The sequence below is a fragment of the Acanthopagrus latus genome, chromosome 20 (genome assembly GCF_904848185.1).
Source record: "Acanthopagrus latus isolate v.2019 chromosome 20, fAcaLat1.1, whole genome shotgun sequence".
In the NCBI taxonomy this organism is placed as follows: Eukaryota; Metazoa; Chordata; class Actinopteri; order Spariformes; family Sparidae; genus Acanthopagrus; species Acanthopagrus latus.
In genome coordinates, this window is record NC_051058.1 from 4,842,518 (window position 1) to 4,868,970 (window position 26,453).

Here is a 26,453-nt window from a genome sequence, read left to right on the forward strand (position 1 = left end):
CACAGGTTGGTGCTTGTGTTGCTCATTTTGTACACACATTTCCTGCTGACACGCAAGGGGCATCATTTTACAATACAGACAAGTGATCTAAACTCTATTATATGTAACATCTTTTTACATTTCATAAGATGACTGTAGCTCAAAGATGTAGTGTAAAGTAAACCGCTTTAAAGTGAGACTAAGTTTTAGACAGTGAGATCTCAGTATTTTGGAAAAAGACAGAAAGATTGTATTTGCTTCAATGCAAGTCCTACTGTATTTTGGCTTCCCAATTTGTTGCTTTTAAAATTTTTAGAGGCTATTTTTGACAGAAACAAAACCTGATAAGTTTATGAACTTTTCACCAAAAACCGACTCAGTTAAGAATTGATGTACTGATCATATTGTTTGACGTATCATTTACTTTTTTGCATGTTGTTTTTGTTATGTCAATTCTGTTGCACTTAATAATAAAGATTTAAAACAAATACATTTGTATTACAGTGGAATTCATTTCTAGATCTGTATATGTCACCACTGAGGACAAGATAAAGCATTTACAGTTCATTTATTGATGTTTGCAGGGAAAAAAAGCGTCAATATCTCAATACTGCACACATAAACAAAAACACAGCTGCAAAACAAGTTCATGCCTGACAAATGTGTGCAGGAAGCTTGAGACACAGAAGCAAACAGAGTGAGAATTAATTCGTCACATGTGTCAGCCCAGTCTGTAATTATCTGTGTGTGTTCGCAAGCTCTCATCAGCTGCACTGATTTGCTGCTCTGAGGCTCTGAGTAGCTAGTTGCACATCGTTTCACAGAGCCTTCATGCTTTTTTAACATTTGCAAATGTTGTTCTTGTTTTTACATCCCAAAGTAATCAAAAAAGTAGTCAAAAAAATACATTTCCATATTGTCGCAAACCCACTCTGAGTGTTTTTATGTTTTAACTTTAAACAAACCAAAAAAAATACTGTTCCTCTGAGGGCTTTTGTGGACTTCTAAACCCTATGAAACCTTAATGGACAGAATGGATAAAACCTTTTCACCCAGCTAAAAACAAAGCTGTCTTTGAGGTTTTGACACAACAGCCTTAAAATATTCATCTTTACAATACAAATTGTCAAACACTGTATGTCTCCATGAAGGCAGAGTAACTCAAATTGAAATGCAGAATGATGGCATTTGTTGCTCCAGATCTTACAGGGCAACCCACAGAAAGAGTCAGACCTTTAGTCTAGACACAGCACACAAGAGTCAAACTCACTAAACAATGGACAAGAATAAAAGCACAGACTCTCTGGGTTGCTGAGGATCGGGACTGAGGAGTGACTGATGTGTATTAAAGGGACAGTTCACCCCAAAACCAAAAAAACACATTTGTCCTCTTACCTGTAGTGCTGTTTATCCATCTAGATAGGCAAACATCAGTGTGGGTAAAAGGAAAAATATACGTTATGGATTTTGGGGTGAACTCCCCACTCTCCCAAGTTCAGTTCCAGAGGCAGGGCCCGGGACAGAGGCACGGCTGTCTGAGATCTGCAGGCCTGATCACCAGGTCTTTGACCACCTCCACAGTCCCAAACAAGGGGTACAGTTCCTCTGTGAACTTCTCGTTGTAGGTGTACAGATGGGAGCGCTTCTCCACATCGTAGAAAGACAGCTGGCTCTGCTCATAGTCCAGGTATACCCCAACTTTCCTGGGAACCACACTCTGTGACAGCAGGGTGGCGGGAACTGTGAGGGCCTTCAGATCTGAGCCCCTCTCCAGACGGAGGGTCAGGTAGCCTGTGTCTGTGTTGAGTGAGCGGAAACCTTGCCGCACCGCAGATGCTTTGGCAACGCCCAGCCGCCAGTCGCGCTCACCCACCTCCACCTCCCAGTAATGCCGTCCGCTGGTGTAGCCCTCCTGGCCCACGGCACACCACCAGCCATTGAAGCGTTGATGACTTTGCTGAACTTCGCGATGTTCCAGGCCACACCGCATGCGCTTTTCATCACTAGAGATAAGCAAGTCTGGGTTGGCTGAGTCTGAGTCCAGAGTTACATCGTCTGTGGAGAAACAGACCAGGGGGGAAAGATGTCAAAATCTGCAACAGATTACGATGAGGAACAGAGATGATTTAATTGGATTTGGCGTTCATACCTGCAGCATCACAGATCCAATTCCACACTGTAAAGAAAAAGAAGTAAACACTCATTAAACCAAACATGCACTACCTGCAAACAGCAGACACAGTTAGAAACTGTCTTCACAGACCAAAATCAGAATAAAAATGAGAGAGAAAGATGAAACTAAATTAATCAGTTGAGCACAAACATGACTGAATTTGAATACCAATGTTACTCTATGTCTGCTGGATGTGTAAATAGGCAAATGATTGCTGGCAAGTTAAAAACATCAACTTTAGGTGTAACCTTTATTCTGTTGCCCCCTAGTGGCTGAAAAAGCAATTCAACCATCAAAACTTTAGTTCTGAAATTAGTCACTTAACTGAAATGAATATTACTTTTAAACCAATTATGCCAAACAATTGGTAATTTCAGCTTATCTCTTGTGAAGATATGTTGCTTTTATCTGTAGTTTATTTGATAATATATTTTTTTTTATGATGGGGCTGAAACCTTAAATAAGTTATCAAATTACTGACATGATGGCTCTTCTACCAACCCACATTTACTACTGGTGCTGATTTCCATACAGTGTCAGAATTCCATATGATTAAACTGTAAAACATTTCAATGACAGTCAGTCTACTCACCACTGTGGGGGATGTAGCGGACAGCATCTGAAAGAACAAAGTGATTAGTATGATTACTATCATTTACTCAAGCACAGTCACAAATTCAATGTGCTCAAGTACCTCCATTCTATACTATTGTATACCACAACTCCAATACATATCAGAGGCAAATTTGGCATCTGTCTGACAGATTAAGTTAATAATCTGTTAATAATAAATTACATTTCAGTTTACAAATTGTCATACCCTCTTTGTCCTGTGAAAACCACATATCTACATATGTATTCATTTAAACTCAAGGTTGAAGCGTTTATTTATGTATCATATATCATACAGGAAGAAATAGATGTAAATAACATTGTTTCAAATCAATTTTGGATCTCTGGGATTCCCGAGACTTGGATTACAACCTCCATACAGCTCCAAGCCATTTTTATGTTTTTTCAAATTTTTTTACTTTTAATATATTAGTCCCCATCTACCTAAGCTGTTTAGCAGAATGTTATAACACTGTTTTGCTGTTAAGCTTGTGTTGTCTGGACTACAAAACTTGACCTGAGTTTCCATCAGCATGGGAGTGGGTATAAAATTAGTGCTTTTCATTACTGGGTGAACTGTTCCTTTAAGTAAAGGATCTGAGTACTTCTTCCAACACTGCGTCTACATGCTACTCTCCCCACCTGCACCATAACTGAATCACTTATCAATCCTGATTAGTTCTAACAGAAAGGACTAATCAACTTTCACTCAGACTAAAGATGTTGATGCAGTCGATAGCACTACTCTATGCAGACATGCTGTTATAATCAATAGCAATTAACACATTATGGATGGCTTGTAATCATCTAAAATGCTGACTAACGTCTTTCTCTCTCTCTCTCTCTCTCTCTCTCTCTCTCTCTCTCTCTCTCTCTCTCTCTATATATATATATATATATATATATCTATATATCTCTATATATATATATATATATATATATATTCATTTATTTATTTAAATGCAGGGTTTGGTTATCTTTAACAAAATTAACATGTTACTGTTTTCCAATGAACTCACCAATCTTCTGGCTTCGCTGCTTTCTCACCAGCCATTGCTTTGTCACGTCCTCCTAAACACACACATACATAAAGCAACAGTAAATACAAGGCAGGCTGAGGTGGGTTTAACAATGACATGAAGAGATTAGCCTGACTGGGTGCCATGCAGCACAGTATACATAATGCTTCACATTGTTTACTCTACCAAGCTGACAACATCATGCTAATTTATCATGTTTTCAATCCTTTTAACACTCTAATCAAATCCAATTAGCTGCTTATACTGATATACTGTCTTATCATTCATGATAGATTAGAGGAGTGAAAAAACTTTGATCCTGGAAAGTGACGAAGATTCATCCCAATCTAATCAAGGAAATATAACGACAGACGTCCACACCTTGACAGGGCTATCAGCGTTCAGCACAGCCAGCAAGAACAGCTCCATGGCTGGGAGCAGGTTGGGCAGGCGACCCCTCTTCCACTGGAACTCCAGGTCGTCTAGCATCATGAGCACGGGCTCACCCGGCCAGATGGTGGGCTGGAATAAATGTGTTAGAAACAATGAACTTGATGTTAACTCATTCTTGTGATCACAGCTCCAGCACAGCTCTGAATGTGGTGGGATGATTATCAAGGGCAGGGTTTATCTTAATCATCTTTATCAGATGCAAGGAGGGAACTGGGTCAGATTCTAATCACCGAGCAGCCACCTGGTAGCGGTAGCCATGAAAAAAAAGCTGGCACACATTATCCACAACATCCACCATCCTATATTCACCTGAGGTCTGCTTTTCATCTCCCGTGTCCAGTCCATGATGACTCTCTTGTGGGGCCCCATGTCGCACTCACCCCCTGCCTCCAGCATGCACAGGAGGTGTCCCTTCCAGTCTTTCTTCTCTGGTTTGTCATTCTGGTAGTCAGACAGAATGATCCTTGGCTGAAAGAGAAAGATTTAAACCAAGCATTTTTTTTTTTTTAATTAAAAAGTGGATGTGAAAGAATGAATCAGTTGACAAATCTGCAACTGTTTTAATAATTGATTCAAGTAATTTTAATGCAAAAATGGAAAGTGCTGTTTAATATTATATTTAACAGAACATCCATCTGGTTTGCTGGTCAGACAAAACAAAGATGAAGACTCGAAGTTGCCTTGGACAATTTTCACTATTTTCTGATATTTTGTATATTGAATATCTAAATATGAAAATGTTCAGCTGATTAATCAATGAATCAAAAGCAAAAGCACAGAAAGCACTGTCTTTTAATCTTTCTTATTTTCTTGATTAATCAATTAGCTGTTTGGTTTATAAAATGTCCTTCCAGGTGTCGAGATGACATCCCAAAATGTCTTGTTTTGACAACACTGAATTTTGACTTATTTTCCACTTAAAGTATACTCAAAAACAATGAATTGATTATCAATGCAGATGCCGCTTGATTTCATAGTTGCCAACTAAACAAGCTCTAGACTGTACCTACCTGCACTCTCTTCTCCAACACAGAAGCCCATTCCACAATAAAATCCCGACACACACTGGCTGGCCAGATGTCCTCACTGGTCCAGATATGGCCAAGAATGCTTGACCTCTAGTGTAAATATACAAAATAGTATTGATGAGATATGTAGAGTAGATCCATGTCTGTCTGTGTGAGTAAGAAAGGATAGGAGGAGGAGAGCTTACTTGGCAAATTTTGTTGAGTTCTCGAGCCAGCTCCATAATAAATAACTGACTTTCCACCAGCGGCTCCTTTTTCTCATGTTTCACCCGCTTATGAGACTCCTGGAACAAAGAGACAAAAGACAAATAAGGAAAAATATGACCTGATGTACATTTTGGAGCCAGGTGTACAGAATGTATGACCTGCAGCAAACTTGTGCTATCAGAGTAGAACAGAGTCTTAAACCCATACCTTGAGTCGAATCTTGAGCTTTTTGGCCGGCTCGATAAGGAACTGCAGGCAGTCCTTCATCATGCTGGCAGCTGTAGAGTGAGAGAGATGCCCTGTGGTACAATAATAAAAAGCTTTAGTGCGCTGGCACTCACTCTGTCAAGAGCTGGAGCTGAAGTGCAGCTGACTGGGCTCACATCAGCCACACACATCGATGAGGGCGCAGAAATCGCTAATTTATGAGAGGTGGCGAAAGGTATGTCTGTGTGTAAAGAGAGAGAGAAAAGCACTGCAGAACTTTCATCCACAGTCCACAGAGAGCTCATTATTAAGCACTCTGAGCTATCAGTAGGTGAGGAGGAGGGGGAAAAAAGAACCCACACATTGGGAGAGGAGAGGAAAGACACAGCCCACCTACTCAACACACCCACACACAAGTGAGAAACAATGTTGCAAAAAATATTGCAAACTAACAGGATTTCATGGTGTGTGTGGGGCAATGCATCTCCATCACAGCCTTTAAATAGGAAATTAATTCCCAAGGAGATCTGAAACAGCAGTGCAGAGCCCTTTTTTAAAACACTGCGGAGGGTGCGGGGGAGCGTTGGACCGGTTTGCTGTTGATTCAGCAGCCCGCCCCTGCACGCCAGTTTGATGCGCCGAGGGGATTTGGTGTTCTTTCTGTGATGAAGGGGTGGCAGCTGAGCCAAAGGATGCTGGTGCTGACTTTCCAAGGGCTGAATCAAAGACATGGTGGTTTTATGTCAGGACTGAATGTTTACCTGTCAGTTCAATCCACAACAGACTTTTCTTTGAGGGAAGACGACATAGGAGTTAATGATTTTCTAAAACATAACTCATTTTGGTTGATCGTTTGCTAATGATGATGATCACTTAAAACAACTGCTTGAAAATGCACACTGTGGTTAAACATATCACATAACTGAATAACTGAGTCTAGTGTCTACACATGTAGTCCATGTCAACTTTGGGCCATCACACGTGCTGGAAAGGAAGGGGACATGCAGAGACGTGCCACTGAGCCTCTTAACTAATCAAGTGGATACATTTTTGTTCAATTTGAAATACATTCAGATAAGAGGAAACCTATGCCATTGCATGGCTCGTCCATCAAGTTTTGGATAGAAATCTTTGAATACTCACTTCTGGATAGACAGTAGGTTTATTTTTTGGTAGCGAAAACTCTGTGTGTAAGTGGTAGTGGAGCTGGGTGTGTTGGATAAGAGCTTGAAAGATTAGAGGAAATCCAGGGATTATCACCGGTGCCATTGCTGTAGGAACGCAGGTAGTGACTTTCTATATTGGGACACACTGACAGAGCAACCTCTGCCTGTCAGCATCAAAACATAGTGCAACGCACACAACAACCGTCAAATAACAAGGGAAGCATTGTTTTATAATATCTAAAAGAACGTCTATAAAAAAGACTGCATAATTTAGGGGTTGTTCTCTACTGTCTGCCGTCGTCAAAACTGAGCATTTAAAAAAAAAAATGTTTAAGACACGAATGAATAAATAAAACTACCGTCAGTGCGCATTAGCTAGGTTTTTTCCAAAATGGATAACAATCACTATCAGGAACACAAATAAGGCTATTTCAGGTTGCTTAATTACGCCCAAGACCGGGCGGCACAGTCCAGACGATTTTTCTCCGTCAAAATTAGCGTTTTTATGGAGAACGGGGGGGGAGCCTGACCTTGTTATGGGAGAATTTCCTTAAAGCGGACAACTTTGTGCAGCTCCTCCGCGATGTTTCCAAGCAAACTCGTAGCCGTTCAGCACTCCGCCATCCCTGTGAGACTCAGGCTTCATCCGCTCCTCAACTGCGGCAGCGGGCACAGAGCGCGCGCTCTAATCTGACCTACCGAGCTGCAGTTCTGCAGAGGAGGCGCGCGAGGTCGCTACAGCTTCACTGACCTGAGAGGACCGCAGCGCTCTCCTCCAGGTGCCCTCACCTTTTGTTTTACGTCTTTCTTGTGGTTTACTCGAGTGTACTCAACACCGTTGCAAGCCAAAAGGTAACTTTGCTGCCAGTATTCTTTATTTCTCTCGCACTGATATTGCCTCATGCTGTTTGGCGGTTTGACTTCTAGAAATGGTGTGTGCTTATTAGCTACACGTAAGAATTTTCTGTTAAGTCCAAGAGGTGATGTATGATCATGTATCGTTTCACATTAGCTTGAAACACACACACACACACACACACACACACACACACACACACACACACACACACACACACAAAACATACAACAAATCTCGAGTTACTTTACAGACTGAGTCTCTGCAGCATAGGAATTAGGTAACGTAGTTAAAGTAGCCAACCCGCTAAAGTACGGGTTAGCTACTTTAACCAATTCATCAGGCAACAACACTTGCAAGCTGACCGCCAATATGGCCTACAGTGAGTCCTTGAAGGCATCACAGCATGTCTTGAAACAGAACAGCAGATGTCACTACCGTCAATAAACACGTCATATCGCGTTATGTTTATTTCATTTCGAGACACAGGGGAGTGTCTCTTAGCACCGATAGCTGTCTGATGGATGTCAAAGACCAGTCACAGTTTGTAATCCCTCCCCCGTCTGCCCGTGCCAGGTACTGTGGAATGGGAAGGTGTCTCGGTATGTTAGGTAGGCAGGCTGCGCGGAAGTGTGATTCCAACGGGTGTCGCTGTGCTTAAATGACAGGAAGCTGCGTGTGTCAATAACGACAGTCTGTGCTCATAGCTGTCCCTCCCAACATGGCACCTAAAGACCCTCTGCTCGGCACTCTCAAAGGTAAGGATCGTAGGAAGCGCATAATGCAAACGTGGTTTTATTGGCTCATAATTTCCGCCTCAGATGCAGCTAATTGCTTCGTCCTACTCTGCGCTTCTGGTGGCTCACCAAGACAAACGACTGTGTTGGGTCGTATGAGAAAAGCATTATCTTTTTGATTTTATTTTATTTGATCACATAAACAACATCTTTCAGATCGTTAATCTTCTGCCGCGCAGTGTTGATTAGTGAGTTGTTCGAATGATCACGGCTTCTGAACGGGTGGCAACTGTCAGGCGGGCTCACAACACACCCACTGTCAATTGCTTGTTTTTCTCCCACTTGCCAGTGTGTGTCCTGAATCTGCTGTCAGATGGAGAGATGGTGACGGACGCCAACCCTCATCTCGCCTCCTGCTGTGAACTCTTGGAACTGGTCCTCAGGAAGGGGCTCCAGCGTCAGTATAATATGTTTCACCTGGAAAATTACAATGCCATTTTTGTTAAACTGCAGTGTTCTTTATCAATGCATTGCAGAGATAACATGCCTGTATTGAAAGCTTTTACTCCTGGTGTCAAAAATGCATGCTTCAGATAGTTGTAATTGTTTAAACTCGGGGCTGAATTTATGTATTTTATTTTATTATACATTATTAAGGATGAGTCAACCCCAAATGAAAATATAGTTGTTATCCACACACTCCCGTGCCAATGGAAGTCGGGTGAATTTTCATGGTCTACAGAACATTTCTCGAGCTTCACAGAAAAACATTGTTATTTACATCCTTTTTAAAGCTAAAAACCTTCCCAGTAGTTGCTCATTTAAAAAGCCTTATGGTGCACTGTCTGCATCTTGGACCTTCCAAAAACCTGAACTACGCTAAGGAGCTCTATTGACCCATTTGATGTATTTTGGATTGTTGTTTTTTGTTTGTTTGTTTGTTTGGAACAAGTCCCCGTCTCCTTCAGTTGTTTGGGAGATTACGGCAAAGCTTTTTTGATGTGAAGCTCTGGAATTGTTTTGTGGACTACAAAAATTCAGTCAAGTCAGACTAACTTTTCATCTTCATGGGGGTGAGTAGAAAATGACTGAATTTTCATTTTGAGGGGAACTTTCCCTTTAATACTACATCTGCTGAGGCACTACATGCCAAGTATGTTTTTGTGGTATGGACTGAGTGTGTGTTTGCTGTACCTCAGAGCCAGTCATCAGTCTGGTACACAGAGACTACTGGCAGAGTTTTGAACAGCTTACTCACCATGATGCCTGTGGCAGGTAATAGCACCCTGCTTGCATTAACTGACAGGAACTGTGACATTGTTATAACAGTTCTCTGTAATAGACAGTACTAAGCCTTTCCAATACCTGTTGTCTCTGGTGATGTGTGTAGATTGTCTGCTCTGTCCCTGGCAGTGGAGCAGACCAGAGTTTGCAGAAAGCTGCTCTCAGCTCAGGGCAGAGGCCGCTACCTGCTCAGACTGGCCCTCAGCCGCAAAGCTCTGCCACAGTTCATCTCACACCTGCTGCACACGCCCAGAGTCCTGGAGGTCAGACACTTTGACCAGATACAGTTTCCCACATGCAATTATATAGAGTTTTTCTGCCTATATATGTCCTTTCTTGGTAGGTGCTCATTACTAGAGTTGAGTGAAAGTATTTCTAATTCACTAAAACAGCTTTGGGAATACTGTTTCTAACCCCTCCAGTGGTACAGCCCAGAAGTGTCAATTCTCAGGAATGAAGAGTTTGTGGGTGAGACTTTTTACTTGATCTCATTGTTTTCACTAAATGCTGAACAAACCTGTCACCACTGCTTTTCAGTATCCATCATCAACAACAGTGTTCTCCCTCTTTCAGAGCCTTTCATGTCGCTGCTGCTGGTCCTCTCTCACATGGAATTTAAACTGAACATGGAGGTCAGAGCAGGTCCTTTATTTATACTATTAAAAAACTAAAAATGTACTGTTCATCCATTTTCACAATTTTCAAGCCAGACAGGATTCTCCTTCAAAATATAACCTTGTCTACTCTAATGCCAATTATCTTGTGGCAAAAGCAGCTATTCTGTCAAATCACTTTGAAATCAAAGGACTGTACTCATACCACTGGTCTCTTTACACAGAATTGCAGTTTTCTTGATGAGAGCTGGCTCCTACCGGTGAGAAACATGATTATTATTTAGTAATTCACAGCATCACAACAATATTATTATGGTTTATGTGGCCAAAGGAGCTTCAAGATCCTCAGAAACATACATAGACAAATCTCCCAAGCAGAACACATTGCTTTGAGATAACTGAACAGAATGTAGCAGACAGGTTGTTAATTATTTGTATGTTTACAGGTGTGTGAGACGTATGAAGTAGTGCCCTGTCGGGAGGTAGGGATGGTGTTGAGGTTTGTATATCTCCTTACAAAGTATTTATTTTTCCATCAAGTATATCTACTCATAATAGATCTGTACAACCTGCTGCATCATTGGCCTGTCTGTCACTCAGGTATCTCAGTGGACGTGTCTTCGTCCTTGACCTGATGCCTGGTGGTCAGGCTCACATCGACAAGTTTATCTGCCCTGGTGACATTATTGATGAGATCAATGGAACGTCTCTCAGGAATTCCAAGAATGGACAGGTATCTTCAAACATGCAGCGTTATACTGTATGTTGACGCAATAACCAGTGACTGGTCTATTCTCGTGTCTGTGAAAGCCAAAACAGTGAGCCATCATGAGCGACGCGGGTACCCTGAAACTGAAGCAGCTAAATAGAATTCAGAACCCTGTAAATTACACCCGTTTATATTTAAATTTCTTTGTGAAAAGGCATATATCACATGAGTAGGATGTGTAATGCTGCTACTCAATATCCCCATAGGTTTTCTCACTTATGTTGCCTGACTAGACCTATTCTCACACCTGTGTCTGCTTGAAAAACATCTCCCTGATTCTCTTTTAAGTTTTGTCTCACCGGTTCAGTTGAGATGAAATAACAGTTGAGATGAAATAACATATACTGTAGTCCAACCCAAATCCTGTCTGTATTAACCTTTTAATCAAAGCATACATCACCGACAAGTCACACCTTTGACAGACCTGATAAACATTTGCAGGATTAAAAACCTGCCACTCTCAGGCGTCTGTCTACATTTGGGACTGTACATGCCTTCAAAGTTGCTGTACAGAGAGTTACAATACGTTTACCTCTATTTTCAAAGGCAGGTGTGGTTCTGTCTCGGCTGAAGGGCTGCCCACTGACCATCAGTGTTCTGCGATGGAGGGCTCAGGATGGAACAGTGTATCGGCCTCTCATTAAAAGCCTGCGTGCCCTAAGGATGGAAAACCCCAGCATGCAAATCGGTCCTGCTCCCTCCCAGCAGTCAGCTTCTAAGGACCAAAGAAGCTCTCTGTCACAGTGTCTCAAAGAGGGAAGGCAAGTTTGTCACTAATCCATAATTATGATTTAAGGATCACTGTGTTATATCAATTGCATTCTTGACATCAAGACACTGGCTCACCTCTTCTCAACAGGATTGTTTACATAGTGCAGTTCTTGGGAAAAACAAGCATTGGAATGGTAAGTAATCACTTTTACTTTATAGTCAGATAAATGTTCAATCTCTGTTTAAATGTGTGCTGTGCCGTTTTTCCATTACATCTGCCGGCCTGGCTCTTATCGATTTGACTCGGCACCGTAGGGCTTTTGCTATCATAGCTTGGCCTGAAGGTGTGTCTTAAAACAACAACATGCTTGTGCAGATAGTTTACAAACAACTTGATGAAATTACTCGACTCATCTCGGCGTAGGAAAACTGCTAATGGAAATGCAAATTGGCGGGGCTGAAAGTACAAGTGGAAAAATGGCACTAGTCTCATGTATTACTGCTATGATATCCAGTCTTATCCTTTAATAGTTTGGAGGCAAGGAGGTGCTGCAGCACGCCATTCCACAAGTGTTGCAGAAAAACCAGCCAAGCAGGGTAATGTAGCTTATGCTGCTTCAGGCATGTTTGTTTCTGTCGTCTTGTCCCTCTAAACACTTCCTTGTCACTATCATCATATTGTTGGTGATGTAATTTCTCTCATAGGAGGTGCTTTTAGACATGAAGGAAACACATTTGACTTGCACAGACAGCTGCAGTAAGCAGGTAAGTGGACACGTAGTTCATTTCAGTCTGAGTTGCTCTTTGCTAATGCATGACAATGGCCAATAACACGTGCATTATATCTGTGTTTGCTCAGGAGCTGTTTAAGCATCACTATCCTGAGATTTCATGTGTTGGGAGATTTGGTCAACCAGACTACACAATATTTGCATTCTGTGTGGCGTAAGTATTAAACACATACTACATACCAATTATTTATGCATCAACTATCATTCATCCCCACAACCATCAGACCATTTAACTCAAGCACAACCTGAACGGTCACTTTCCACTTTTTTGTAAATCTATTTTTTTCTATTTAACTTTATGCATATTCATCTGACTTTTTTTCCTCAACTTGCATTTTGATCTGTTGTAACAAGGGATTCACCCCACACAGATAGTTTAGGCCACTCCCTTCCAATGACATGTAATGATGCAATCAAGCCACCACTGTTGTCATTGGCTGGACCCACATGATAGCTAAGCATATGATTGGCTCTGTTCACAGAGACTCCCCAGACACCCCTCAGTCTACTGGCTTCTGCTGTGTTGCACTCCGGGCAAGCACCACCAAGGAGTGTGAAGAGATTGTCTGTCGTATTGGTGAGACAGCCATGAGTTCATACGAATTGCTTGTCCCCATCTTTAGCGAGCAAGCTTACATTTATGTGTTTGTTTTTACAGCAACCGGTTTCAAGCATACCGAGTGGTTTGTATGACAGCTCAACAGCGTTCAACTTATTTGAAGTGGTTGTAAATAAAGGCAATTTCTGTGACAACATACCCACTGCAATACTGTCTGAATATCAAATACATTAAAAAAAACAAACAAAAACAAAAAAACAAAAAAAAACAAAAACAAACACATGGGCAGAACACAAGGCTTTTCTACTCATAAAGACTTTAATAGAAAGACATGTGACAACATTTCCATAAATAGTATTAAATGTAGCTGCCAAGATTTTATGTTGAAAAACATGTAAAAAGCAGTCCAGAAAAATACAGAGGGGGCCATGCTTCTTGCCACCAAGTGTTGAGTATCAACTGAACCTGACACTGGTGAAACCTGATGAGCATGACATGCTGGCATTTTGTGGTAGATGGTAGATTGTTGAAGAAACCCTGGACCCCATGGAAGATGTGAAGATTCATCCTTGCTTCATCCCCAGAATTTGCCTGTTACCCACAAAAAAAACTTGAGGGGTGGCATAATGGCTGTAACATGTAGTAATGATGACCCATGATGGATACTCCTACTGCACAATACTTCCAACTACTGCACATGTACTCAGGCTTGTGGAATGACTGATGAATTGTCCCAGTCTAAAAATACAATACAAAATTCAAAAAAAGAATGTATTAAAAAATACCCAAGAAATAAAAATCCACAAGAATGGTTAAGTATGATAAATAGAATCATTTGTCTTGACAATGTTGCCACCAACTGCTTAGGCCCTCTCTCCCCTTATCCTACGGGCCAGCTGGATGTCTTTGGGCATGATGGTGACACGTTTGGCGTGGATGGCGCACAGGTTTGTGTCCTCAAACAGACCCACCAGGTAAGCCTCACTGGCTTCCTATTTAAAAATAAATAAAAACACATTAGGATCATAGAAACCACCACTCATTGCCCACTAGTTCTATAATTTTTATTGTATGAAGTTTAATTTAAGTCTTTTTTACCTGGAGTGCTCCAATAGCAGCACTCTGGAATCGCAAGTCAGTCTTGAAGTCCTGGGCAATTTCTCTGACCAGACGCTGGAAGGGCAGCTTGCGGATGAGCAACTCCGTGGACTTCTGGTAGCGACGGATCTCCCTCAAAGCCACAGTTCCGGGCCTAAAAACAACAACAACAAAAAGGGGGGTTGAGCTCCTGGTATTTGGATATGGCAAGTATTGCATATAATAGACTCAAAACCCAGTTAATGATAAATATTCCACACACACACACACCTGTAACGATGGGGCTTCTTCACTCCTCCAGTGGAAGGGGCGCTCTTCCTGGCTGCCTTGGTAGCGAGCTGCTTCCTTGGCGCCTTTCCTCCGGTAGATTTACGGGCAGTCTGCTTGGTACGGGCCATGGCGTACTTACTAAAAAGCAGCCCAAAGAAGAGAAATCATTGATAGTTCGTGCGTAAAAAAAAATAACATAGAACCAAACTGATGCAGCCGTACGGACCTAATATCAATTGCCATGCTAATATGCTAGCCTAGCCTACAATTACGTTCAGCTCCCCTCCCCCATGCTGTAACAACTGGGAGACGTCGAGTGAGCTCCGGTTCCCTCTAACATCGCTATACCAGTCGACGAACAAGATCGAAAATAAGACACCATTACAACCGTGTCAACGTTGCCCCGGTCTCAAATTGAGCCATGACCGGCTAGGACAACGATTTAACTGGTTTAGAAGACTACTATAATCTAAGAGTCCCGTCACAACACTCTGTGCCTACACCCTCCCAACCCCGGCCAGTCAGCCTTTGCTTTTCGACATCGCCATTATTACTGGCTCTCATGTCACCCCCAAGCGACATTGCCCCGATTGGGCTCAACCACCATTAGCCTACATACAACAAGCTTCATTCAAGGCCACTCACCGTTTACATAATGTCAGTCTCAATCTTTAAGTATAGCCAGCCATGGGTTTGTTAACGAGGTCTAGTATGGGTTTAGCACCTAACGGTGACGTTTAACTAGAATCGTCAAAGGTAAGGTTCCATTGTTCTATTTTTAGCTAGTGTTAGCATGTCGACATGTTAGCCTGTTTGTCAAATAATGGCTGCAGGCAGAACACCGGGATCCTCAAATACATCGACACCGTTGTTAAAAACCAATCCACGTAGATAACCTACATATAGTGCCAGTAATAATTACCTTTAGACGGTCGGTTGATTTGAGGAACTCGCCGTACCAAACAAGATGTCGAACGTCACTGCTGAAAACGATTTGTGGTGGGAGGGGGTTGAAGCCGAGTATTAATACTTTGCAGTGACGTCATGTCATAAACACTGCGCGTTCATTGGTTCACCTCCCTATATCTAACAAGCAAGAGATAATATCTAAATAGAAAACACAGAGCTTCAACGACATGGCTCATTTTCCTATGTCTCATTTTTCTTCCAACCAAAAATTATATGTAGTAAATGGTTAAACCTCGTTTATGTTTCGTGAGGTGCCCAATCGTCGGTGAAGCTATAATTGAACTTCATGTCCCATAGTTCCGTGTTGTCCTCTTGCTACTACTTCCTCCTGCCTTGCGCAAGCTCACAACGTTGTAGAATGCGGATTTCGAAGCTAATGAGAATACCTAGCTACTAAGCTAAAAACAAGGTTCTTGTTGTTAGGCTTCAAACGCGTAAAATGTCTAAAACACACTCACAGCCCCCGTCATCTTCGGCAGCGACGACTACCGGGGGACCCTCCTCGTCCTCTTCGTCTTCGCCCGCTGGGGGCTCGACATCTCCCGCAACCGTGTTGAACGTGCAGCCCGAGAAACCTCAACATTACACGTACGTAGCTAGTTAGCTGGATTAGCTAGCGAAATGTACACAACCTCACGTGTAGTTGCATATAGCAAAATACAGCCAAATTTATCTAAAAAATGAGTGAATGATACACTTGGTTTTCTGTGCAATGACCGTATCATGGCTATTCAGCGCTATTTTGCTTATTATCTGGAGCGGGCACCGAGAAAGAGGCCTAACGTTACTTTCTCACAGTAGCCATGTCTTACATTTCTTACAAGCTTTGTGATGCTGCACAGTTAAAGTTCTGCATTTGTAAATATGTCTCACCGCTGCATAAAGGCAATGCTAGTTTAGTTACACGATTGGTTTTCCAGGGAATGAGGGTTGTCACAGCAGCTCATGATAAGTTATGATCAGACACCTAACCGTAGAAAAAATATCTCCATAAGTAATTGTTGAATGTAATGTAAATAAGTATCAGTGCACTGCTGCTTGTGTAAGAAACTGTCAAATACACTAACACTGTCCAGTAGGATATCCCACTTATGCGCTGACGCTTTAACTTGCTTCCCTCTCTCCAGATATCTTAAGGAGTTCAGGACTGAGCAGTGCCCCCTGTTTGTACAGCACAAATGCACACAACACAGGCCGTTTTCCTGTTTTCACTGGCACTTTCTAAACCAGCGGCGGCGCAGGCCCATCCGAAGACGGGATGGGACCTTCAACTACAGCCCAGATGTTTACTGCACCAAATATGACGAGGGAACAGGCACCTGTCCTGATGGAGATGAGTGAGTGCAACCTAGATTTCAGTTTTGTACAAGACTGCTTCACGTCATGTTTGCCCCCCAGTACACCCTTACATGTTACACGTTTGACAAAGAGGAAGTGCTATTGTTGCTCTTGCACTGAATTGCTTAACTAACCCCAACACTGTTTTTGGAAGGCTGATAATGGTGACTGATGTTGACACATCTGTGTGAAGTACATTCCAGTTGTTGGTAATTTGTGTCTAACTGTAAAACAGTGACTTTGGCTAAATATATATGGACTTATCACATTGAAATTGAACTCCTCAAGTGAATCATCTGAATGTGCGGATCATTGCATAGCAAAGGATCTTTTCTGTCTTTTTGGGTGAAAGGCAGTGGAGTAGCTATTGAGGATACACACTATCCTCAATTATAAGTCAAGTTGAACAATGGGAAGGTTTGTGTTTGATGCATATTCTTTGCCATTTTACATTAGCATCTGAACATGCTGTCTGTGGGACTCTTTTAGACTGAAATGTGCTGAGCCTTTGTGTTATACATGACAACCTATTGGTGACATTGTGTCTACCTTAATACGGGGACAGGTAAAAACACAAGGAATCACAAACAGAGTGGGAGGGGTTGTCACACACTGACAAAGGGCATGTTAATGTCAGGCTGGAAGTCGTTTCAGGGTTGTTCTTGGATGTGTTTGATGCATGAGTGCTAAGAGAGTGCTTAGAGTGCTAAGTGAATGTTTCAGACTCTTCCAGCTCTCGCCTTAAAACGCCAGTTGCACTGAAAACAGTCAGCATTAAGTGAAGGTGGGAAGATTCTGAATAAATATTTCCTATGTAAGACTTTACACCTTTTACTTACCTACAGAAGTTCAGCTGATAAGTTGTTTTATATAAAGTATTTACCTAGTTTGGGCCTGTAACCATTATATTTATTTTTGCAACTGTTGTATTCTTGCAATGTTTTTACAGAAAAAAATAAGTATATTTAACAGTGCCATTGTTTTGTGCTGGGTTCTCATATACTCATATACTTCGTATCAGCTGGGATCATAGCTTTGCAGCTTGGAAGGGGTCGATTTTTGGTGGTGTGAACTCCAGATATATACAGTCCTTGATAAAGCCGCCTTTTAACCAAGGGGTTTTTATTGTTATTGGCCCAGAAATTAGATAGTATAGTTGGCAATTGGCAGAAAAATGAATTTGCAAAAGATTTGAAAATGGATTCATTGTGTTTGTCATTTTTCAAGCAAAAGTGTAAAGTCTTAAAGTGAGAATTTCCCCCTTCACTTGTTATATTTGGGGGTTTGGGGATTGTTCTTTAGATTGTTAGGAATCAGATATTTTACAGGCAAAAAAAAAATCTCTTAATAAATCACTAAAATAATTATAAAGTTAAAAAATATGTATACAAAAGAATTGTATATCTGTTTTCAATATCATTTTAAAAGAACACCGTTTCCTATCAGATGCAGTATAACTTCTTATAAGTTATTCTTCTTCTCAGTATCATTACTTAAATTTTTTGTTCTTATTTTATTGTTATTCTATAAGACAATGATGGCAGAACTGACTCCTTTAAAAATTTAAGCTTATGTTTAAGTGTGTGTAGTCCGTGTTTTCAATGTTTTCTTTGTGTTTGTGTGTTCCAGATGCCCATTTCTACATCGGACAGCAGGTGACACAGAGCGCAGATATCACCTTCGCTACTATAAGACAGGATCTTGTATACATGAAACAGATGGAAAAGGCCACTGCAGCAAAAATGGCTCCCACTGTGCCTTTGCACATGGATCACATGACCTTCGCAGCCCTGTTTATGATATTAGGTGCCTAAAGAACTTAATGTATAAAACCAACTGATCTTTGACTTAAATGAGTCTCTGTTTCTGTGCTGTAGTTGCTTACACTATGTTTCTACTGTGGCTTTACAGAGAAGTGCAGGTAATGGAGTCACAGGGAGGCTCTGGGGCCACAGAGGGAGGCGGAGGAGACGGACAGTCGGGACAGGCTGCAAGTACAGCACTCATAGAGAAGATCCTGAGTGAGGAGCCGCGTTGGCAAGGTAAATCTATAGCCCGTCATGCACAGAGATTTCATAAGCAAGGAAAGCTCCCCTTCACACCACCTTCTTATTATTTACAGTGAACCTAGCAGCACTGATACACTGCTGCCCCAGTCTATCACAGCTCTGCTATTATTTCCACTGGCAAATCAGAGGTGGAATGAAAATGTCCCCTCACTCCACCTCTATAACTTTTATACAGACCACAAGGCGGAATGACAGTGTAAAAGGAGCTAGTGTTACAGCACTTCACCAGGACAGCAGAACCAAAGCAGCCCAGCATTAAGATACAAACGGTGCTGCAGGGATGGGGACTTGTTGTTCCTTTACCAGTGAAAATTCAGTTATGTTCCACGAAAGCCCAGATTGAGTAACGGATTCATGAGTTTAGAAGAAGCCGTCAAAGCAATGCACAATATATATTTTTTGATACATGCATGAATTCTGAAATTTAAAAACGGTTCCACTAATGCTGATAAAAGTTCTCAGTCATCCAGGTCATGGTAACTCTAAGTGCTACATCGTAGGCAATTGGCCTTTTTTCAGTGTCTTGAAGACGGTTATCCTCTCATCCAAAAGGCTTCTTCAGTTTTAACTGGAAGGGAGTTTGAGTTGGAGTCTGGACTTTTTTACAGTAACGATACACTGGTGTCTAGCGGTGGGCAAAAAAATTGTTCAAATATGAATCGAGATCCCTACCGCCCATGTCAAAAATCTATTTGAAATGTTAACAGCGTGATGTTGACAGAACAAGAAAAGGCAGAACTAAACTGTGAGGGTAGTGCAGCGCCTGGAAATATTACAGCATGCATGCATTACTTTGAAGTTCATTTCCAAAAGAATGCAGCGTTTGTAAGAATTTCGCTCAGAACACACAGGGGAGCAGGCCATATATTTGTGAATCAAGGAAATCAAAAAAATGTTTTGAATCGCAAATCAATTCCAAATCCGTTGGAATTTTGAGACGGTCAGAGAGCTGGTGCCAGCCACACTTTCTCGTCTTCTCTCTGACAGCAAGTCAGAGAGCAAACCAGAGTTTCTAAAGAGATTGCAATATTTAATGTTTCCTACAGTTGTTCTGCTTTTCTTTGCTAATCTCGTCGTCATGTTATAGCCTTGTTGTAATTATCTTTGAAAATGAAAATTAAATGCCCTAAATGTTGTGGCCATTTGTTTCTTGGGGTATCAAAATTTGTTTCAAATATCCATACTCCTCAAGGTATTGTATTGAAGGTAAAAAAATTCAAGTAACACTACACAGCATTTTAGGACATGAGATGAGGTTTTCCAACTCTAGATGGATATCACTTTACGTTTACGTTCCATTGCAACAATTGTGAAATGGACTGTAGAAATATGCTTTTCATGCAGAAAATTAATTTACCTGGAATGTGCAGTTGCGTGCGTTTAACTGACCAACACAACATCATCTCTGATAACTTTGCATACCAGTCCAGCAAAAGTTGAGCCAGGTTGTTCAACTTGTTTGTTTGCTTTTTTCTTGAGCCCCCTGTTTTTGCAGCCCCAACGCTTTGTCGGATCGGCCTCATTTAAATGGCTGTGGTTTTTAGTTGTAGGGCACTCTATTTTATGTCAGTATTAACCATGTAGATGTCTAGTTTTCTTTTGTATTTTTTACTTTGTGTATCTATTTCTTTAAAGAACGTTTTGTAAGGAGTGGGAATGTGTTGGTGACTGTGCTAATAACGACTTAACACAGTAAACCCTTTTAAACACTGCCACTCTGTTAGCAGAACTTTACTGTCAAGAATCTGAGCTGATGACTCTTGTTTGGTCCTCACCATCTGCCTTCCTCTTTGTTTGCTTCTGTCTGTTATAAATTTTTAGATAACAACTACGTGCTGTCCCACTACAAGACAGAACTCTGTAAGAAACCCCCTCGTCTGTGCCGTCAAGGTTATGCCTGCCCATACTACCATAACAGCAAAGATAGGAGGCGCAGCCCGCACAAGCACAAATACCGGTAATCCCTTACATCATTTAAAAGGAAAACATTAAAGATGCATTTTTGCCTGCTTGTGGATGCGTTTAACGAAGTTCTCGTTTGCTTTTGCTGCCATAGAGCATTGCCATGTCCAGCCGTGAAACAGAGTGAGGAATGGGGAGATCCGAGTAAATGTGAGGGAGCAGAGGGATGTCAGTATTGCCACACAAGAACGGAGCAACAGTTCCACCCAGAGGTTTGTCCATTTAGATGTGACCTTAGAGAATCCAGACCAGAAATCACAAGCGATGAAAATCAACATGTGCTTATTTCTCCCTCTGTCGCAGATCTATAAATCCACTAAGTGTAATGACATGCAGCAGTGTGGCAGCTGTCCCAGAGGGCCCTTCTGTGCCTTTGCTCATGTTGAAAGTAAGTCTCTGCAATACATTTCTGATCACATCTCAAAAACCATCTGATCTGACTTATTTTACAATGTAATGGTGTTTTTTAAATTTCTTCTACCTTCTACAGAGCCCTTTGTTCCAGAGGAAGCATCATTCCCAACACCAAGCTCCCCTCCACCACCCAGACCTCCAGACCCTCTTCCTGCCCAGGAAGCTTCTTCTAGTCCCAGCAGACACAACATGGGACCTGGTTCTGGTTCTGTGTCAGACCCCTTCTCTCCATCTACAGGATCATGTGTTACAGAGCAGGGACTGCTGGGAAGTGTTTTGTCCCTGTGTGAGGACTTGAGTGGAGGAGCAGAGCCACTGTCTCCCTGGGCAGGAGAGGGAGCATACTGCAGAGCGCCTGGATTTGAGAGGGAGGATCAGGTGAGAGGGGCAGAACATGGGCATTATGGGTCACTTTTAAATGGAAATTATGAATGAATTCATACGTAATACATAGAGGCTTATCCTGCATGTTTTCATGTCATCATTCTTTTGTGTTATCAGGCTAAGCAAAGGAGTTTTGCTCTTGAGCAGCGCAATAGAGAATTAGCATCAACACAAAGCAAACAGGTACAGTCTAAAACTCTGCATACTTTGAGCTAGTCCACATATTATCTTTAGGAAGTTTCTTGGTAATGCATTATATTTTTTTGCAAGGAAACAGAAATAAAGTTACATCACTTTTGCCAAACAACCACATTCCACATTGGTTCTCCTTCAGGACTTGTTAGTGTTTCTGCCCGTGGGCAGCCCTTTGAGTCTATCCTCCAGCATCCCCTCCAGTCTGGCTGCCACACCGCCCAGTCCCGCCCCTCTAGGACCACCAGGATCCAGCATCTCCTCAGGCATGAATGCTAACGCCCTGCCTTTTTATCCCACCAGTGAGACTGTAGAGTCAGTTGTTGGTAAGTATATGACATTTCAAGCAGTTGTGACAATATAAATCTAAAACAAATCTGACACATTTTTCTGGTCTTGTATGTATTGTAGAGTCAGCCCTAGATGATCTCGACCTGAATGATTTCGGCGTGTCGGCATTGGAGAGGAGCTTGGAGAGCAACTCTGCTCTGCCCAGTGTGGGAGTTATGCTGGGTATTTCAAACAATGAAAAAAAATAGCACAACAAAAATACATACAATTTAAATATGAGCAGAAATCACACCGTTTAGCAGTACTATGCATATGCTCATGAACATCACAATTTTTTTGTCTCTTTGCTTTTCCAGGAGGTAGCCAGTTTCAAAGTTCTGCCCCTGTAAATATCCCAGGATCTTTCAGCAGCTCTGCTCCTTTTAGCTCCCCATCACCATCTCCCCCAATCAGGCCGCATGCTTCACCATTCTTTTCTACTCATATATCACAACCTGGCCAGTCAGAAAGCACCTTCTTGGGACCATCTCATAGCTCTTTAGGTTTGTGAAATTTGATTCAGGACATCAAGTGGTGTAGAGCGAGTGTATGGTTTTGTCAGTATTTATTCTTCTTGTCGCAGGTCTTAATGGTATGAGCAGTAATATCTGGGAGCATTTTCCATCAGGCCAGGGTTCCCCTGGTACACCCCCCACCCTCCTGCCTACTGGCCCCTGTGCAGAGACTTCCAGGCTTAAACAGGAGCTAGAGGAAGCACATAGGGCACTGAAGCAGTGGGGTCACAGCTGGAGACACACAGCTCAGGTAGGTAGGTAGTGGGGCAGTGCATGCAACGTTGTGAAATGGCTATTTGAGGTAGTGCAGTGATCTGCATTATTACGCACATAGCAATTACTGGAAAAAATGAATTACAATTACAGTGGATTATGTATTGTGCCTCTTATAGTCATGGGCTGCACTAAAAGCAGATGCGGAGGAGTCCCGTGCCCATGCAGCACGGTTAGCCATGGAAGCAGAGAGAGCGCGGCAGGCTGAGGAGGAGGCACAGAGGCAGGCTTCTCTCCTGCAGGAGGCGCTGGAGAGCTTAAGGAATGGAGACAATCCTCATCTAGCACTGCATCAACTCCAGCTACTACATCGACTGCCTTTGGAGTCAGTCCTGAGTTTGCAGGCTCAGCTCTGTAGCTGCCTACATGCTGTGGAACAGGTAATACCTGAACAAAAAAAAAGAAATGGTGAATGACCTTTTGCACAGCCCTGCTGACCGAACAGATGTTTCATTTGCACACCAGCTATATTTGTTGGTCTTTGTTGAATTTGATTTTTAAGTTTTCTTATGCTCAAAATATTGGTGAACATCTTTATGTGGTTGCTTAAAACACCCAATACCTTGCAGTTTCAGGTTTAAGTTTTGCTTCTAAATATTTCCCTCTTTTTCCCAAGGTGGTGTACAGAAAGCAGAGACAGTGCTGTGTGACATGTGGAGAGCAAGGCTCCGTTTCCCTGACCTGTGGCCACGGACTTCAGTGTGAAAGCTGCTCCAACTCTACAGAGTGCCCACTCTGCCCTGAACAGACCCCAGAGCAGCAGCTCTCTTGACCTCACTACGCTGCCAGGACCACCACAGATTCCAGACCAGTCAGTCCGGATTCCACAGATACCAGCCTTCAATCTCAGCATCCATTTGAAAAATCATGCCGAGGTCATTTTATAATATGGTAACAACACAAGCACTGACCTGATCTTTGTATTTTTAAGATGACTTTTACTGATGAATGACCACTTTGTAAAGCACAGGTCATTAAGTGGAAGCTCCTAATGTAGAATTTAGGATTAATAATTTCTCCAGTGTTACCCATGGAACACCAGTACATTTTACAAGTTATTGCTCTTGACCAGCAACACTGTTCTATACCTTGCTCTTGATTTATGAAGATAATTTGAATACCTGCTGTTATTTCTTCTTTAAAGGGGGAATTCCGGTATTTTTCAACCTGGGCTCTATATTTAAATGTGTTGGTCCATACATGATTCATACTTACTAAAGGTTTTGGTAATCCTTAATTACAAACTCCGGCTGTCACAGTTACCTCCATTAAAGTGCTTGTGTTTGTCACTGACAGGCTTAGGTTGTTATCCTCAGTATCTGACAACATTACAAAAAAACGATTCCTACAGAGAGACCTTTTTGTTAAATATAAGATATTTTTTTGTAACTAAAAACAGTTTTGCTCAAGGAGAAGTCGTTGTGAAATCTCAGGAGAGGTGAGATGTTGCAGGAAGACGCATGGAAAGAGTTAAAGAGATGAGTTTGGAGTTTATTTCCAGAAACCGCCAGCAGGAATTTATTTCCAAAATCGTGGCTTAATATTTTAGATTTAGATTTAGAGATTTAGATTTTGGCACTGCAGATGAGGCAACAATGTTATACACTCACCTCACGAGATTTCAGATCGTCATTTCCCCATGAGCGAGTCCGTTGTTTCCTGATAACAAAAGGTTTGTCTCCGTAGGATCAGTTTCCATCGTGTTGTCAGACACTATAACAACCTGCACTTTTTTGTAGTCTTTGCGAGTTCACTGGTAGGACGATGGTAATACTCATGATGAAATATATGCAGGAGGAGTAATTATCTTACCCTCATCAGCTGCTAGTAATTGTTTCATATAACCATGACTGCCAAGATCAGGCACCTGAGCCTGGTTGTTTGAGACAGTTTATATGAATGACATCAACATGTCTGTTCATGCAGCAAGTCTTGCTGTCTGTATCTACTGCAAAAGTTATAATCATAATCATTATTGGCCATAGCCAGTGAGAAGAAGACATTCTCATATGGACATAAATGACAGTCATTGTTGTCAGTGCTGCTTCCCTCGGTGTGGTTTCAAGATGACGTTTGTCTTCCACTATTCATTTATTCCACAAAGATTCCTATTGAGATACAGTTATATTGTTTCTTATTGCATCAAATTGCACCGAATCACCCTGTATTAGAAATATATCATCCCTGAATCGTATTGGATCATCCTATAAGGGAGAAATGAACACCCCTAGTAAATATGAATCATTTACACACCAAAACATGTAAATATAGGGCCCAGGTTTAAAATAAAATTGACAGATTTCCCAGATTTATTCTACCGTGAAACATTTTCATACATAGTTCTAAAACATATTCTGATATGTTTTAAAATATAAGCTTGGCTTCATGAAAACACATTTCGAGCATTTTATCTATCCATCTGGTTCGTGTGATCACCCTCCAGAAATAAAGACAGTTACTCATGATAATCCACAGTAAGGAGCAATCTTCATTATGAACTATTTAACTGGGAAGTATTTTGTATTAAAGTAAGCCACTAACTGTATAGGCTATATAGACTGAAGTATAATTCTGCTTATGGATGAGGTGCACATGCTCGTGACAACATGGAAGTGAAGATAAAACTACTATTTTCTTCTTGGCCGTGGTGTTACTAGGTGATGCCTGGTTGTCTGGTACTATCACTCTGGTTCACTCCATCGTGTGATCAGGGCATCAAAAGTAACTGTTAAGATTTCTGGAAAGAGGCAAAAGTAGCTGTGGAACAGCAAAGTTCTGCACTGGTTAGTCTCTTTTTTTTGTTTTTGTTTTTTTAAGGAAATGAGCTGTCTTAACTAAATCAACAGTTGTGACTGAAAACACTTAAAGGGCATATTTACTTTCATCCAGACAATGATCCTACAAAGTCAAAAGGGGGATGTCATACCAGTCTGCTGGTAGCGCTTATCTAGATTATACTGATACTCCTGTTCAAGTTTTTTTTTTCTATCACAATTTTTTTTTTTTTTTAACAAATGAAAATTGAAATGGTCAATTACTGTTAATGGCAGAAAATATGTAAACATGTGGTAATATTTGTTTAAATTTACAACAGATGGCCTCTGTTAAAGCACTCAGGTTTTCTCTAATATTCTTCTAAATAAACTGGAAGAGGAAAGCATATTATTACAATCAAGGCAAATGTATACAGTCATCTTGCGTAGTCTTTTAATTTTTAGCGCTTTTCATGTTAACCCACACACATTTTTGTTAAACCACTCATTTGCTATGTTTAAAATCAATGTGTGACAGGTTTCTCTGCCAAAATTTTTACATTTGTAGTCATTCTTGACATTTCACACATTGATTCACACACTATATATATATATATATATATATATATATATATATATAATATATATATATATATATATATATATATATATATATATATATATATATATATATATATATATATATATATATATATATATA

At 41.3% G+C, this 26,453-nt stretch overlaps 4 protein-coding genes across 12 annotated transcripts; 2 read left to right on the forward strand and 2 right to left on the reverse strand.

The window, feature by feature from the left end:
* Nucleotides 1-530: 530 nt before the first annotated feature.
* Nucleotides 531-7,521, reverse strand: zgc:194990 (uncharacterized protein LOC568410 homolog). The gene is made up of 10 exons (XM_037082505.1): nucleotides 7,375-7,521; nucleotides 5,679-5,770; nucleotides 5,450-5,548; nucleotides 5,247-5,354; nucleotides 4,546-4,704; nucleotides 4,165-4,305; nucleotides 3,784-3,835; nucleotides 2,745-2,771; nucleotides 2,129-2,155; nucleotides 531-2,034 (listed from the first exon to the last, which is right to left on the reverse strand). The coding sequence occupies exons 2-10, from the start codon at nucleotides 5,739-5,741 to the stop codon at nucleotides 1,475-1,477; spliced, it is 1,236 nt and encodes a 411-aa protein (XP_036938400.1). The 5' UTR covers nucleotides 5,742-5,770; nucleotides 7,375-7,521; the 3' UTR covers nucleotides 531-1,474.
* Nucleotides 7,522-7,573: 52 nt separating this feature from the next.
* si:ch211-250n8.1 lies at nucleotides 7,574-13,853 on the forward strand. Of its 7 annotated transcripts, none has more exons than XM_037082484.1 (16): nucleotides 7,649-7,696; nucleotides 8,369-8,458; nucleotides 8,787-8,894; nucleotides 9,637-9,712; nucleotides 9,828-9,984; nucleotides 10,144-10,189; nucleotides 10,295-10,353; nucleotides 10,560-10,595; nucleotides 10,782-10,834; nucleotides 10,936-11,068; nucleotides 11,651-11,865; nucleotides 11,964-12,009; nucleotides 12,347-12,412; nucleotides 12,521-12,580; nucleotides 12,675-12,760; nucleotides 13,089-13,853. In XM_037082484.1, the coding sequence occupies exons 2-16, from the start codon at nucleotides 8,422-8,424 to the stop codon at nucleotides 13,297-13,299; spliced, it is 1,389 nt and encodes a 462-aa protein (XP_036938379.1). In that variant the 5' UTR covers nucleotides 7,649-7,696; nucleotides 8,369-8,421; the 3' UTR covers nucleotides 13,300-13,853. The 7 variants fall into 7 exon arrangements, with proteins under 7 accessions (XP_036938381.1, XP_036938386.1, XP_036938379.1 ...); XM_037082485.1 differs by lacking the exon at nucleotides 7,649-7,696 and adding an exon at nucleotides 7,970-8,276; XM_037082489.1 differs by lacking the exon at nucleotides 7,649-7,696 and having other exon boundaries at nucleotides 7,981-8,458; nucleotides 13,089-13,183; nucleotides 13,265-13,363.
* On the reverse strand, nucleotides 13,465-15,609 carry LOC119010389 (histone H3.3A). The gene is made up of 4 exons (XM_037082509.1): nucleotides 15,456-15,609; nucleotides 14,534-14,671; nucleotides 14,264-14,417; nucleotides 13,465-14,157 (listed from the first exon to the last, which is right to left on the reverse strand). Exons 2-4 carry the CDS (start codon nucleotides 14,659-14,661, stop codon nucleotides 14,029-14,031), a joined length of 411 nt encoding a protein of 136 aa, XP_036938404.1. The 5' UTR covers nucleotides 14,662-14,671; nucleotides 15,456-15,609; the 3' UTR covers nucleotides 13,465-14,028.
* unk (unk zinc finger) lies at nucleotides 14,337-26,351 on the forward strand. 3 transcript variants are annotated; one of them, XM_037082475.1, is made up of 16 exons: nucleotides 14,337-14,469; nucleotides 15,963-16,090; nucleotides 16,630-16,839; nucleotides 18,470-18,646; nucleotides 18,752-18,882; nucleotides 20,731-20,866; nucleotides 20,966-21,083; nucleotides 21,175-21,259; nucleotides 21,362-21,663; nucleotides 21,787-21,852; nucleotides 22,004-22,187; nucleotides 22,273-22,374; nucleotides 22,509-22,694; nucleotides 22,775-22,956; nucleotides 23,099-23,359; nucleotides 23,596-26,351. In XM_037082475.1, exons 1-16 carry the CDS (start codon nucleotides 14,467-14,469, stop codon nucleotides 23,749-23,751), a joined length of 2,427 nt encoding a protein of 808 aa, XP_036938370.1. In that variant the 5' UTR covers nucleotides 14,337-14,466; the 3' UTR covers nucleotides 23,752-26,351. The 3 variants fall into 3 exon arrangements, with proteins under 3 accessions (XP_036938370.1, XP_036938371.1, XP_036938369.1); XM_037082474.1 differs by lacking the exon at nucleotides 14,337-14,469 and having other exon boundaries at nucleotides 15,636-16,090; XM_037082476.1 differs by lacking the exons at nucleotides 14,337-14,469; nucleotides 23,596-26,351 and having other exon boundaries at nucleotides 15,633-16,090; nucleotides 22,775-22,960; nucleotides 23,099-23,333.
* The last annotated feature ends 102 nt before the right edge of the window (nucleotides 26,352-26,453 follow it).

What these genes read in the sequence shown, in the direction of transcription:
- si:ch211-250n8.1 (XM_037082484.1), top strand. Translation starts at nt 8,422, where the DNA reads ATGGCACCTAAAGACCCTCTGCTCGGCACTCTCAAAG. An exon ending in CAGTGTCTCAAAGAGGGAAG is followed by an intron (nt 11,866 to 11,963) that starts GCAAGTTTGTCA and finishes TCTTCTCAACAG; the next exon opens with GATTGTTTACATAGTGCAGT. An exon ending in CAGACAGCTGCAGTAAGCAG is followed by an intron (nt 12,581 to 12,674) that starts GTAAGTGGACAC and finishes GTGTTTGCTCAG; the next exon opens with GAGCTGTTTAAGCATCACTA.
- zgc:194990 (XM_037082505.1), bottom strand. Translation starts at nt 5,741, where the DNA reads ATGATGAAGGACTGCCTGCAGTTCCTTATCGAGCCGGCCAAAAAGCTC. An exon ending in AACTCAACAAAATTTGCCAA is followed by an intron (nt 5,355 to 5,449) that starts GTAAGCTCTCCT and finishes TATTTACACTAG; the next exon opens with AGGTCAAGCATTCTTGGCCA. An exon ending in AGATGAAAAGCAGACCTCAG is followed by an intron (nt 4,306 to 4,545) that starts GTGAATATAGGA and finishes CATTTATTCCAG; the next exon opens with CCCACCATCTGGCCGGGTGA.
- LOC119010389 (XM_037082509.1), bottom strand. Translation starts at nt 14,661, where the DNA reads ATGGCCCGTACCAAGCAGACTGCCCGTAAATCTACCGGAGGAAAGGCG. An exon ending in AAGAAGCCCCATCGTTACAG is followed by an intron (nt 14,418 to 14,533) that starts GTGTGTGTGTGT and finishes TGTTGTTTTTAG; the next exon opens with GCCCGGAACTGTGGCTTTGA. An exon ending in CTGCTATTGGAGCACTCCAG is followed by an intron (nt 14,158 to 14,263) that starts GTAAAAAAGACT and finishes ATTTTTAAATAG; the next exon opens with GAAGCCAGTGAGGCTTACCT.
- unk (XM_037082474.1), top strand. Translation starts at nt 15,942, where the DNA reads ATGTCTAAAACACACTCACAGCCCCCGTCATCTTCGGCAGCGACGACT. An exon ending in GACTGTAGAGTCAGTTGTTG is followed by an intron (nt 22,188 to 22,272) that starts GTAAGTATATGA and finishes TATGTATTGTAG; the next exon opens with AGTCAGCCCTAGATGATCTC. An exon ending in ACCATCTCATAGCTCTTTAG is followed by an intron (nt 22,695 to 22,774) that starts GTTTGTGAAATT and finishes TTCTTGTCGCAG; the next exon opens with GTCTTAATGGTATGAGCAGT.